This window comes from Budorcas taxicolor, chromosome 22, assembly GCF_023091745.1.
Source record: "Budorcas taxicolor isolate Tak-1 chromosome 22, Takin1.1, whole genome shotgun sequence".
NCBI classification, from domain to species: Eukaryota; Metazoa; Chordata; class Mammalia; order Artiodactyla; family Bovidae; genus Budorcas; species Budorcas taxicolor.
In genome coordinates, this window is record NC_068931.1 from 50,781,449 (window position 1) to 50,796,157 (window position 14,709).

The window sequence follows — 14,709 nt, forward strand, 5'->3', positions numbered from 1 at the left end:
CTTCTCCTCCTAACCTGTTGTCAGTGGTTTACACCTGGGGTTAACGAGGGCCTGAGAAGAGGGCTTGCTGGGTGGGAGGGTGAAGGTGAGAGTGTTTCTGTTTGGGGACAGGATGGGGAGACAGAAAGGGAGGCCTTGGGGCCACTCCTTGATTCACTCTGATCCCTGTTCACTTGTCCCCTGGTCACAGAGGCCTTCCTAGACCACCCACCCCGTCCCTCACTGTATCTCCTCACTCTGCTTTTTTATTCCTTACACTCCCTCAGCTGTCTTTCCTACCAAATGCATGTCTACAAGGATTTTGTTTTGCTCCCTGCCAGGATAGAATCTCAGCATTGCCAGTTCGGACCTAATTTGGCCTTGGTCAAGCTATTTCCTTCTCTGTGCTGTCTTCATAGGGTCATTTTGATGATTAAATGCACTGATAATAAAGCAGCACTTGGCACAGTGCCGAGCACATGCTAAGTTCTCAATAAATGGCAGATGTAGTTATTATTGGTTATTTTCCAGTAAAATTTTCTTTCCTGTGGGTCAGCTGTCTGGAGAAGACTGCTGTGGCCACTCAGGAATTCATCTCGAGTAGAGCCAGAAATAGAAGCCTGTGCTAATTGGGGAACCGTGAAAATACTGCTTACCTTTCCAAAGCCAATGAGCCAGGGATCCCTAGGATGCTGGTTCTCAAATATGGCTGCACACTGGGGTCACCTGGAGAGTTTTAAAAATGACTGATGCCTGGGTGCTCCGCCAGAGACTCTAATGTCATCAGCATGGTTGGTGGCCTAAGCATCGGGATTTGTCTTAAGTTGCCCAATGCTTCTAATGTGTATCAGGTTTGAGAGCCACTGCTCCAGACTGCTGCCAGATCTCCCCCTTGAAAGTCAGCAAGAGACAAGTGTCTAATTATGGCCTCCTGGTTAATGCATCTTCCTAAAAGGGGCCATTTGCTCACAGTCCAGCCCATTAAAAATTAATCACTTTGGCCCTGCAGGGTCCCCTCACTTAGAGATTGCTAGTGACTGCAGTGCAGATTTCTAGGATTCTAGTGCCCCACAGAGGAAATCCTGGAGGCCAGCAGCACAAGCAAATGGGGAAACTGAGGCTGGAGCAGCTGCACCAAGCCTTCGTCCACCCAGTCCAGCCCTGGTCCTGGCAAGGATGGCAGTATTAGAACTGGCGATCGAAACAAACGAAACATTTTGTCATGTCTTGCACTGTAACAGAACTCAGAGCTGATGATTAGGATCCCAGAGGGATAACATGCAAAGCTTTTATCTGTGACGCGAGCTCTAGTTGAGTGAGAAGACAACCACATTTTGAGAAAGTGGTTTTTAAAAAGAAGCTCAGCTCCATTGCTCCCACCTTCCTGCTGTTTCAAGCAGGGAGAAGTACATTATGCTGAGTGAAAGAAGCCAGTCACAGACAGACAGATACTGTATGATCCCGCTTATATGAATAGTCACATTCAATAGTGCCAGAAAGAGTGCTGGTCAATGGGGGCTTTGGGGGCTGGAGTATGGAGAGCTGTTGTTTAATATGCATGACTTGGTTTTGCACATGGTGGTGATGCTGGGACAACAATATGAATGTACTTAATACTCTGAATTTTGTGCTTAAAAACAGTTAAAACGGTGAATTTTATGTGTATTTTACCACGCAAAAATAAGTCATTTTTTAAAGCAATTCTGATTTTTTGTGTGTGTGTAAAAGGAAGGGACCACATGGGGGCTGCAGGCCTATAGGAACTTAACTGGGCCTTTGGTTATTTCCATGGAAACCGGGGGAGAGATGAATTTCACTGGAGAGGATCCAAAGCAGGGAGTGGGGAGGGGGCAGCCCTGAGAAAGGAGGGCATCAGATCAGCACTTAAGGGGCATCCACTTTAGAGGTTAATGATGGCTTGGACGGTAAAGAATCTGCCCGCAATGCAGGAGACACAGGTTCAATCCCTGGGTTGGAAAGATCCCCTGCAGAAAGTGATGGCTTACCCACTCCAATATTCTTGCCTGAAGAATCCCATGGACAGAGGAGCCTGGCGGGCTACAGTCCATGGGGTCACAAAGAGTCGGACACGACTGAGCGACTAACGCTTTCACTTGAGAAGTTAATGAAAACTCAGGGCAGCTGATTTAACCACACTGTTCACTGTGTGTATTTCAGCTGCATAAACAGAATGTGCATGCATGCTCAGCCGCTCAGTGGTGTCCAGCTGTTTGCAACCCCATGGGCTGTAGCCCACCAGGCTTCTCTGTCCATGGAATTTTCCAGGCAAGAACACTGGAGTGGGCTGCCACTTCCTTCTCCAGGGGATCTTCCAAATCCAGAGGTGGAACCCACGTCTCCTGCATTAGCAGGCAGATTCTCCACCGCTGGACCACCAGGGAAGCTGTAAACAGAACGTACCCAGTGACGTGCCAATGATTGTGTTGTACACTGGGCTTGTAAGACTGTGCGTTCCTTCCCTCAGCTTGAGAGAGTCCCTGCTGCATATCTTAATGGAAATGAGTTTTAACAGAGTGAGTTTGGAGTCAGCAAGAAGAAAGGCGATCCCACTGTGGTGTTCTTTCTGTTTTAAAAGGCCTCTAACATGCCTGATATGGATATTGGCACAAATAAGAATTATACCTTTGGAGGAAGGAGGCTATGGAGAGGGAGGCCGTGTGTTTCTGCTTCAACTGGGCCTCTGAGAAGGTGGTGTTTTCCTAAATGATCTTTTGATGAGTGCTGGTAACACAAAGAATTAACCCCTATTACAGGTCAGTGTGCTGCTCAGTTAGAGAAATCTGCCTGGCCTGTGAGCAAGGCACTAATCCCTTGGGCAGGGCAGGATATTAAAGATCATCCAGGGTTTTGCTGGTCCAAATGCGGTCCTCCAACCTGCAGCATCAGTACCACTTTGTTGGCCTGATGAAATGAAATCTGCACGTTCAGCCCAGGTCCCCAAGAATTCAAATGTGAGCCAGAGTCTGAGGATCTGCGGCCCGCAGGTTGCTGCTGGCTCATCTCCCATGAGCTTGTCCATCCCTGTCTGCCTAGGAGCCCAGCCCCATCCTGGGACAGCCTGGTGGATTCGAGGGCTCTCTTTCTTCGAAAGGCAGTTCAGCCATCTATTGGGATCACAGGGACTACATCGTCCCAAACTGGCGTTGCATCCCAGCTGTGCTGCTTGCAGCCTGGATGACCATGGATAGGTTGCTTACCCTCTCTGTGCCTCCGATTCCTCCCTGTCAAATGACTCTCATAAGAGTCCCTAACTCATGGGGTTGTCACAGGGATTAAAAGAGTTAATCCCTAGGAAGCATGAGAGCAGTTCGACTATCTCAGTAAGCGTGAGCTATTATTATACTGCCTGGATTTTCTGCCTCATGCCATGGCTCCCGTCTGTCCCTAGAGCCTCAGAGAACAAGCTTAACTCCCCATCCGTATGACAGCCCTGTGTATGTCCACAGGCAGCTCTCATGCCCTCTGCAATGTTCCCCAGGCTCTAAGCGCCCCGTCTTTCCCATTCCTTGGGTGACTTGCCTTTGATTTCCACAGCGCATCCGCCAGGAGCTCTTCTGAGAACTTGCGCCTCCACAAAATCACAGCATCTGTGCCACAGCCCTGTTGACCCCCTCAAGCTCAAAAGTTCTTACTTCTCTGTAGCCTGACAACTCTTTCCCTTGACCCAGTTTCTTCTAGACCAGACGGGATCCATGTGTGCATTCCTCCCCTCTTCCAGGGAAGCGTGGTGCCCAGGGGCCTTCCTGAACCTGTTAACCCCCGGCTACGCAGAGAGCACCCGAGCTGCAAGCCTCTCCAGGCTTCCTGCAGCCACTGCCAGGGCTCCACGAACGGCCCTCCCTCTAGTGAGTCTGCAGGAACCCTACCACAGGCACCGGCCTCCCCAGGACCTTCCACAGAAATCCCTGTCCTACCCCCCTTCTCTCCCTCCCCAACCTCACCCCCAGGTCTGCCCTGACCCAGAAGTGCCCGCACCCCTCTGTTCCCATCCCTCCTTCCCCACGGCTCCTTTTGCTCCAGAGCCTGGCAGAAGCCACCAAAAGAAAGTGAGTTAGTCGCTTAGTCATGTCCAGCTCTTTGCCACCCCATGGACGGTAGCCCGCCAGACTCCTCTCTCCACGAGATTTCCTAGGCAGAAATGCTGGAGTGGGTAGCCATTCCCTTCTCCAGGGCATCTTCCTGTCCCAGGAATCAAACCCACATGTCCTGCATTGCAGGCAGATTCTTTACCTCTGTCCCACGGCTCCTAAAACACATCAGGGGCAGCCTTGCCTCTGCAAACATCTTTTACGTTCAGGGCAGGTGCTTCAGAAGGAAGTCCCCCTGCATCCACTTCAGCCCCAGAATCTGTGGATAGACAGGTGTTAATTATAGGGAATTCCATAACAGCCTGCTCACCGACACATCAGAGTAAACGCCCCTCAGTAGCTTCCCCAATGAGCACTCTGCTTTAGCCTTCCTCTGACACTCTTACCTTCTGGCTGGAGAATAACATTGGGCCATTCTTTATTTATAACCCACCCGCCCAGATGTGCACACCTGCAGTTGGGCTTGTCTTTTATTTTGAGACTCAGACTTAAACTCCCCACGAACTACTCTCCATATAACCACAGGGATGAGTCCAGGTGCATTAGGCTAAGCAAAGGAATTTCAACTCAAAAGGCCACACACTGTGACTCCATTTATATGCATTCTGTACAAGGCAAAACTAATGGGATGGAAAAGAGTGCTCTCTAAGGAACTGGGGCTGGGGGGTGACCCGAAACTGGCAGAAAGGAATTGTGTGAGATAATAGAATTGTTAGACATCTTGATTGTGACGGTGGTTACACAATTCTATACTTTGTCAAAACTCATGGAACTATACACTAAAAAGTGAATTTTACTGTTTATAAATTATACATCAATAAACCTGGCTTTTAAAAAAACTACACTTGCCAATCCTTTCTGGAACAAGGCAAAGCGTAAGCCAAAAGCCATCAACTTTTGTAAACTCCTCACCCACTGCTGAAAGTGGGAACTGGATCTGCCTGTAAAATCAGGTCTGTTAAAGAAAGGGATCAGCGGTTCCTCCAGTAGGTGCCCCATTTTGAAAGGGCTCAGACCATGCAAGACTCTGCTTACTCATTCATCCATCCATCCACTCAACAGTGTTCACTGGACATTTCCTAGGAGGCAGACCTGGGACAGAAACGAGCAAGGCAGAAACGGCTGTGAAACAAGATACAGCCTCTGCCCATGAAGGGAGAATCGTCCAGTGGTCCCGGGGGTTGGATGGGTGAGGCAGGTGGGATGGGAACTGCAGAGAAGTAAAGTGCTCAGTTGTGTCCCACTCTTTGCCACCCCAGGGACTGCAGCACCTCCCCCCCCCCAGACTCCCCTGTCCATGGGATTTTCCAGGCAAGAATACTGGAGTGGGTTGCTACTTCCTCCTCCAAGGGATATTCCCTAACCAGAAATCAAACCCACATCCCCTGAATTGCAGGCAGTCTTTTACCACTGAGCCACCAGGGAAGCCCCAGAGGAGTAAAGAAACAGTGACAAAACAGGGATGGTGGAGCTCCTGGGAGGGGGCATTCAACTTCACCCCAGGGAGCTGGGGAGCTTCTGAGAGGAAGCAGGCCTGAGTAAGTTAGCCAGGAAGGACAGCGGGTGTGAAGACACCCATCCCTGGAAGGTACACACGCAAAGGCCCAAAGGACAGAGAAAGCAGGCATGTTTTAAAAATTACGAAGAGCTCATTTGGGAGCCTTGAGGCTGGGGAATGGGGGTGCTCTAGTCTTTTCTTCCTTTCTTCCGCCAGTTTGAGGTCCCGCTCTGAAGAAACATGTGTTACCAAGGAGAGAAAACGGCCATAACGGAGGGCTCTCGGGTTTTAAACACAATAAATCTTTGCTCAACAAGTGAAGAGATTTCAGATTAACTGATTAAAAGCTCCTGGGGACTTGCGCTTCCTAACTTTTCCTCTGTTTTAACCTGGGTCTGTGATACTTTCTACTTCAGCAAAAAAGGAAAACTAGATGCCAAATTGGAAATTACAACAGCAAATAACAAAATGTTCCCTAGACTCCCTGACTGGATACCCCTGGTGCTGTCTGAACTCAACCACCAAATAGGTCTGTTTTTTTCACTTTAGAGAGACTGTTCCAGGTAACGCAAATAGACATTTTGCAGATTTCACTGTTGCACATGCTTTCTGAATTACATAGAGAACAATTTCCACATGGCCTGGCTATATTTCCCTAAAGCACCCATGACGTCATTATTTCCCATAGGAAGGGCTTCCACCCCAGGCCACACACTGAGCAGTGGCTGAAATCAGCTAGAACACCCACCCCACACTCTGTAGAATTCCCAGAACCCTCTGGGCCAACCAAAGCTGTGTCCAGTCTGCCTTTTAGGGCTGCTCCCCAAAGCCCTTCACCCATACCCATGATAAAGCTGGCTTCGTCCATTCCCAGCAGAAGACTGGTGTCTGGCATTGTAGCAGAAATAATTTAATCATCAGCACCAAAGCAACTGGCTTGATTTCAATTTTCCAGCTATTTCTGAGATTCATCCCACTGAATAAATGAAATTCCAGTTTCTCATCATTACTCTGTTGATGGTGATAATGAACTCGAGTACGGCTCCTGTTTATCCATCTTCTTACTAGATGAGGGTAGAGTGTTATGTGTTGTTACATCAAGATGGGCTAGGAAAGCGTTGCTCCTTAAATAGTGGCAACCTGGATCCCATTCGACAGAACAGAACTCCAGGGCCTCATAAGATTCCCCCACCAAACTCTTTGAGCCCCTCAAACCTGCCTGAACCCCTCTAAACAGGTGATCAATAGGAAGGATGGAGAGTGAAAGAGGTCTTTTCTCCCTGAAAAGGGAGAAGAAGAAAGGTATGGGAGGGAGTGATGCTCAGTCATGTCAGACTCTTTGAGATCCCATGGACCAGTCCATGGAATTCTCCAGGCCAGAATACTGGAGTGGGTAGCCTTTCCCTTCTCCAGGCAATCTTCCCAACCCAGGGATCGAACCCAGGTCTCCTGCACTACAGGTGATTCTTTACCAGCTGAGTCACCAGGGAAGCTCTGTGGGAGGGAGGGTGTCCATAAATGACTGATCATTGGAAGCTGGGGTTTTGTCTTCCAGGGTTACCTGTCAGAAGGGCTGGTAACGAAGTGGTACCGCTCACCACGCCTACTCCTCTCCCCTAACAACTACACCAAAGCCATCGACATGTGGGCTGCCGGCTGTATCCTGGCTGAGATGCTCACGGGCAGGATGCTCTTTGCTGGTAAGCTGCTACCTGGGCCACCCTTCTGCCCCTCTGCTGCAGCTCAATAAAAGGGGGGTGGGGAACACGCTAATCACAAAACCTGCTATCCTCCTCCTTGAGGTTGCCTCTGACTTTGACAGCACTACTTGGAGGCACCTAGTTATCAACTATTTCAGGCAAAATTCTGGAGAGGCAAAAAAAAAAGAAAAAAAACTTCTTGAGCACTAAACTTCCAAAAATCAAGAAATCATGTCTCTTCAAACACCTGGAGATTAACCCATGAAAACACCCATCCTACCTTTTCAGCTCCTTTCTCCCCTCTCCCTGCCACTGTGAGAGGTCAATCGGGAGTGCTCATTCAGAGAGGGGACCCCACCAGGCTCCCAGAGCCCCTGAACTGACCCTGCCTGAGTCCACTGCAGGGAGAAGCCAAGTGACTCCTTCAGAGCAGACACTGATGCTTCGGCACTTTCTGGGTCAGCATTCACAGCATTCGCATGAGCTTAGTGCCATACAGGGCATCGTCAGGGGGACACGGGAGAGCCCTGCCCTTGGCCTCCAGCTTCTGGAAGACTGGGACCCCACGGGACTCAGTGATGGCGGGGGTTGCTCTGTGCAGCTGGATGAGTCAGGAAGGAAGACCAGGCTGGGTTGGATTCAACCCAGTAGAGGTGAATGGCAAGGCTACTCATGCAAAAAGGGAAAACAAAAGGAATAGGATGGCCCAGACACCAGAGAGGGCAGCAAAGATTCAGACCTGACCCATCCCAGCAGCATCAAAGCTCTGAAACAGCATCAGCGATGGCCTGGGTGTGGAAGGGGACTTGAGTTTCCGAGAACCAGAAGCCTGAAGCTTCTTATGGGTGAAGATGCTATTCATTCCCAGCATCTAGCATGATCCTTGGCAGGGAGAGGACACTCCATAAATCTTTGTTGAATGAACGAATGAGTGAGTGAATGAGTGCTTGAATGAGCCATTCCGCCCTGTCCCACAGACCTGGCAGCCCTGTCTTCTTCCCTCTGCCTGGAGGATCACCAGTCAGCACACTCATGACATGTCCCAAACTTAATTTGCTATTCCTGATTTTTTTGTTCCCCTCCTAATGGGAACCCAAAAGGTAAGACTCATTTTTAGCCTTAAAATCTCTTCCTCCCCCAGCCTGGTAAAGGAAATGCACAGAGGTGCATAGGAAGGAACGCTTGGAAAGCCTCGGCTCGGGCTGCTCCCATCATTTTAGCACGGGCTGACTCAGGCTGTATGAGGCTGGACCATTCCAGAGGCACAGAATGCTACGAGAATGGATGGGGCCCCAGAGACTACCCCTTCTTTCTGCATTTGACCAAGCCCCAGAGATGGCAAGCAACTTGCCCACAGTCACCCAGCAATTAGCAGCAGAATGAACCGAAGTCCCCGGGCTCCCACTTTCCTAGGCGCTGGCGTTTCCACATCCACCAGCCCGGTGGGTGGCACGCGTAACCATCTGGCATTTGCCTCCCCAGGGGCTCATGAGCTGGAGCAGATGCAGCTCATCCTGGAGACCGTCCCCGTGATCCGGGAGGAGGACAAGGACGAGCTGCTCAAGGTGATGCCTTCCTTCGTCAACAGTACCTGGGAGGTGAAGCGGCCGCTGCGCAAGCTGCTCCCGGAAGTGAACAGTGAAGGTACCGCCACCTGACTGCCCGGCTGGCGTCTGGAGGCTGCGCTCTGCGCCCTGGCTTCACCCTGGGGCCCGGGGGGCAGGCAGTCTTTTCCGAAAGGACCAGAGTCCCTAGACACAGAAACGGGGGACCCCCTGGCAGCGGGTCTTTGCCCTCACTCCTTCCAGACCGAGTTCAGCCGTCAGGCCACCCTCAAGGCAGTCACTGCTGGTCCTCCACACTCAACCCTGATTTTGCTTCCTTTTCCTTCTTTCTCACTTGCCTCCCTCCCTCTCCTCCACCTCCCTTTACTTTTTCCCCTCTGGAAGGCATGGTACGGTTTCATCAGCTTCGAAGTCTGATCCAGGCTCAGCTCCCCGTTCCACCAGTGACTAGCTGTTTGGCGTTGCGCAAGCTTCTTAACTTCTCTGCATCTCAGTTTCCCTAACTGTAAAACGGATATAATAATACATGCCACATAGGGTCATTGTGACGAGTTCATAAAATAGAGTTTGTAAAGTCCGTGACATCGGATAGTTTCTCCATTATCTGAGATGTTAGAATATCACCAGTCTCATACTTGCTAGAGGCTTCCTTGTTGCTCTTCAGTTGCTAAGTTGTGTCTGACTCTTTGCCACCCCCTGGACTGCAGTAACGCCAGGCTCCTCTGTCCTCCACTTTCCCCCAGGGTTTACTCAGATTCATGTCCAGTGAGTCAGTGATGCTATCTAACCATCTCATCCTCTGCTTGAGGAAATTCCTATATCAGACAGGATATAGGTTTGGCCAATTGTAGGAGAAACCCAGATTCTCAACAACTTAAATAACATTTATTTCTTCTTTAAGAAAAAAAAGAGTGTATTTCTCTCATAGAAGAATCTAGAGCGGACAGTCCAGGGCCACTGAGGTAGACCTGGTCTGCAGTCACCCAGGGGTCCAAGCCCCTTCTGTCTTATACCTCTGCCACCTGAGGGTGTTGCCCTCACCCCTTGGAGGAAGGTGGGGGAGGAGGGCAGCCCCTTGCCTTTAATGTCACGAGCCAGGATTTGGGCACCTCACCTCCATTCATGTCCTGTTGGCCAGAGCATAAGCCACCTGGCCCCACCTCACTGCAGTGAGGCTATGAAATGGAAACTTACCCCACTGCCACTGTGTGTCCACGTCCATTACTATGGAAGAAGAGAACAGACATGGGTACCAGCTACTGTCTCTGCCACGCTCCTCCCCATCGAGAAACCAAGAACTTGGACTAACAGTGTCTTTGGCCCTGATCCCCTGTCAATCAATAAAGTGTCTTCGCTTCCTCGTCATCAAGGGAGAGAGGCAATTTGATTCCCCACAAATTAAGTCTCAGCCCGTCCACATTTTCTTTGATTCTCGGGCCTCTGTAGAAATCCTGCCATGTGACAGGAGGTTCAGAATTCTCAGGAATTCTGGATCAGGGATGAGTCATCCATGTCTCTTCCCAAACCACCACACACACAGCAGCCCCTCTGAACACTGTGGGCCTGCCTCAGAGAAACCAGAGACACGATAGGTGGTCTCCCCGGGAAGACGGACACCTGTCAGAGATGAGCAGATGAAGGAACACATCCTAAGGAGTCAGCGAGAGCCACTGGGCACAGAGAGGGACAGAGAGCCGACCCGAAGAGCTGGTGAGGGCTGGGATCAGCAGGATCTGATTGTCTGAAGGGAAGCCGGAGGGGTGAGCGAGGCCAAGAGGCCACAAGGCCCTGAATGCCCAGGCGACGTATGTGGACTGGATCGTGGAGCCAAACAGAGGTTCATGAAAGCCGGGCTGGCTTCACCCTCCCAGTGTGCCGGCTTCAACCACAGTTCTCTCATCCGTCTCTGGGCTTGAAAAGTGACCCCAGTCAGCCTGGCCTCAGGGGAGAGAGGTACGGTTGAAACGAAACTTCAGTAGGGAAAGGGTGTCACACCCGCCTGCCCCGAAGAGCCAGCTGCTGTCCCTCAGCTCACCTGGGGCTGTCCCTCTGAGGGCCTGCAGGCCTGAGAAGAGGCTGTCTCTCTAGCTATCCCCCTCGGAGGCACAAAGGACACAGTCTGGGTGGACTGTGTCCCCCAAGCAGCCACCACTGCACGGCTGCAGGACAGGGGAGCAGGCCCGAGACCTCACCCACAGGGCGTTCAGTCCTGAGCTCCACTGACAAGAAGCAGCTACACTGTGGGGGACAGAGCCGATGAGGAAGCCTCTACCCAAAACAGGGAGAGGAGCGCTCTGGGTGCAGCACGGGTGAGGGGCCCTGTCCCCGCCCCGCCTCTCAATCACCAGAGATACCCCTCCCTGAGAATCCTTCCAGAAACCCTGGGGGTCTGAGAAGCCCAGCTGGGAATCCAGTGGGGCCACATAAAAGTCACATGATTGCACAGAAGCCTCAGTATATCAGAAGCACCAAAAAACCCCACAAAAACATGTGGGAGGTTGAACTTGCAGAAGAAGAAAGAGTTGGGGAGTGAGGGTGGTGGTTATGAGTTAAGGGGAAGCCGGTGCTGTAGCCAATAGACCTAAAAATCTCCATGGCCTACCTGCTAGCGATGTAGGCACCGATCAACTCAAGTCCAGACAGAGGGGGGCTTCTGCCCACGACACGGGCCTTCTGCCATCTTCAATCAGAGCTTCCAAGGCTCCCCCGGGCACCAACTTCCAGCTGAAGCCAGAGGCGGGAAAGAGAGCAGGCACACGTGCAGGAGGTTTTGAAGAAGGTGGCCTTGATCTGCCAAACCTCCAGGGGCAACTTGTGGGAGAAAGAGCTCTGGACCCAGGATCCCCGGGCTGGCAGGCTCTGTCCCCCCGCCCTCCTCCACGGTGACCGCTCTCACTCAGGCTTTCTACTGCTGAGTCCTATAGGAGGAGGGTCCTCCACCAGCTCCCCCCACAGCTGCACTCAACTCACGACACCTGACGGTGGGGGTGGAGATGTCCCCGCTTCCCCTCTCCAGATGGGACCACCTCTGAGACGCGTCCCATGCTGTCTCTTGGAGGACCCAGTGGAATGGAGCCCCAAGTGCCTTCAGCAGGAACTGCTCGCTGGCACGTCCTTGGCTGGCTTCGCCCCCACCCCCCACCAGTGCTTCCTGGGGTCGCTGCCACATAAAGTGCCTCCACCCCATTCCTTGTCTCTGCAGAAATCCAGCCAAAGGCAAAGTTCTAGCCCTGACCTCCAGTAACCAACGGTGACCTTATCTTACAAGTCACTGCAATCCCTCTGTGTGTATTGTATGTATGTGGGCACTCAGTCATGTCCAACTCTTTGCGACCTCATGGACTGTAACCCGCCAGGCTCCTCTTGTCCATGGAATTTTCCAGGCAGGAATATTGGAGTGGGTTGCCATTTCCTGCTCCAGGGGATTTTCCTGACCCAGGGATCGAGCCCACATCTTTTGCATCCCCTGCATGGGCAGGCAGATTCTTTACCACAAGCACCCCCTGGGAAGACCGTAACCCCTCTGAAAGTGAAAGTCTCTCAGTCATGCCCGACCCTCTGCGACCCCATGGACTATACAGCCCATGGAATTCTCCAGATCAGAATACTGGAGTGGGTAGCCTATCCCTTCTCCAGGGGATCTTCCCAACCCAGGGATCAAACCAGGGTCTCCTGCACTACAGGTGGATTCTTTACCAGCTCAGCTACCAGGGTAAGCCCTCGGGACCTCCGTTAATTCTTTTGTGGAGTCAGAAAGCAGCATCTGCTCTGAATTTATCCCTAGACTGTGGTGAGGGTCATGAGAAAGGGAACGGGTAAGAAGCCCTTTCACAAATGGAAAAGTATAGACACTCGGGGGCATCCCCAGGCTGAGGAGTCTCATTCTCACTGTGCCAAGGGCACCAATGACCATCCCATCCTGCTCTGCTCCCCACAGCCATCGACTTTCTGGAGAAGATCCTGACCTTTAACCCCATGGATCGCCTGACCGCCGAGATGGGGCTGCAGCACCCCTACATGAGCCCGTACTCTTGCCCGGAGGACGAGCCCACCTCACAGCACCCCTTCCGCATCGAGGATGAGATTGACGACATCCTGCTGATGGCTGCCAGCCAGAGCCAGCTCTCCAACTGGGACAGGTGCGGCTCCAGGGGCCCCGGCCCTGGAGGTTGGGGCCCACGACCTCATCCTCCCATTTCTACCTGCCTCTGATCCTCCGTGACCTCTCCTTCTGTCTCCCGAGTTCTAAAGTCCATGGGGCGCTTTCCCCAGCTCGGCTTCCCGCCCTTCTCTCCTTGTCCCTAGATGCTCGCTGTAGATGAACAGCTGCGTCCTGCACGTGTGGTCAGGGCCTGCCTTTGTGCCACCCAGCCACCGCCACCCTCTCTCCCCACCCCAGGTGCACCGCACACCCTGGGTTCAACACAGAGTCGGGCAAGCATTTCATGCGTACCCACGGCCGGAGCTCACGTCTTGCAGGCTGGGAATTTGCCCCAGAAAAGCAAAGCACAGCAATGCAAGAAAACAAGGTGCAGTTCACCATCACACACCACCTTCCTGCTCTTCACATCCTTTGCGTCTCCTGCAAAGCCAGTAAAGGAGGCACCATTATCATTAGTGCCCACTGATACACGAGGAAGCCACAGCTCAGAGAGGTTAGAGACTGGTGTCGTGTCACAGGGCTAACACCTGGCCATGAGGGGCAGTCCCCTGTCTCATGTCAGACACCGCTAACACTCGCAGAACTCTTCTCTCCTAAGCTGGGCCGGGCCTCAGAATCCTTCTCAACCCAGTGTGCCCAGAAGTCACTACCAATGAGTCACAGCTGGGGAGGAGATACGTTTTTTTGTTTTTTTGTTTTTTGTTTTACAAACTCCACATAAGCACACAGTGATCTCTCAGGGCCCTTCCCGTTCTGATGTTCTAGATTAGGCAGCTAAACGTTTAGGCATCACCACCTGCTAATTCTGGGAGGGAAGCGATGGTGGCTGCTCCGTTTAGAAACAGAACTCGAGGGCTTAGCAGCTAGGACTCCGAGGGGGCTGAAGTGGGAGCCCTGCTGCTGCGAGAAAGTGACAGCTGGTTACAGAAGTGACAGATGAGCAGTGTCTCCTTTTTGGTCATTTGACAGATGATGGGTTTCAGATTAAGGAGGCTCCAATGGAGGGTCAGGGCCACCTTGCTATTTTAGGACAGGCTGGTTGTTGTCGATGGTTGTTATCAAGTGTTGCCAGCAAACAGAGATTAACGAAGACCCTCTCTGCTGCTCCCATGCTAGGCCTGCCCTTGACTGTGCTCCCTGCAGCCCCACCGCCTCCACTCCACAGGGTCTAGGGCACAGCGCATTGCGTGGCAGGGTTCATCCATGCTCAGCACGGCTATGGCCTGAGGCTGGCGCCAGGAAAACCATAGCAGGGTTTCTTTGACCCCTGCCCATCAACTCTAACCACTTCTAAACCTGGGGCGCCTCTGCTCTGACTTTCCCCATCACACCTGCATGATGAAGGCGGATGACGAAGGCGGTGACAAACCCCTCCCCACAGGCCCTGCTGCTTTGGGCAAGCTGTTGACTTCTGAACGCTCGTGTCCTCACCTATGGAGGAGGTGATAATACTCCACGGGGTTGCTCTGGAGACTGCAGACAACTTATTGGGTTGGCTGAAAAGTTTGTTAGGGCTTTCCATTTCCAAGCCCGAACAAATTTTTTGGCCAACCCAATACACTTGGCCCTTAGCAATGTAGCAGCCAAAAGCGGACGACATCCCATTGGGGTGTTATTAAATGCTATCACAGAGCTTCAGAAGAATGGGATGAATATGAGCTTTTCCTTTTTGAATTATGCCCAGTCCAGCCAGTGT

The 14,709-nt window shown here is 51.9% G+C and overlaps 1 protein-coding gene across 1 annotated transcript in view; it reads left to right on the forward strand.

The window, feature by feature from the left end:
* MAPK4 (mitogen-activated protein kinase 4) overlaps positions 1–14,709 on the forward strand; it is a 61,078-nt gene that overhangs the window by 43,711 nt on the left and 2,658 nt on the right. The window contains exons 2-4 of the mRNA XM_052660522.1: positions 7,142–7,286; positions 8,769–8,930; positions 12,789–12,990. Of these exons, the coding sequence (XP_052516482.1) occupies positions 7,142–7,286; positions 8,769–8,930; positions 12,789–12,990 (509 nt within the window). The remainder of the gene's footprint in view (positions 1–7,141; positions 7,287–8,768; positions 8,931–12,788; positions 12,991–14,709) is intronic.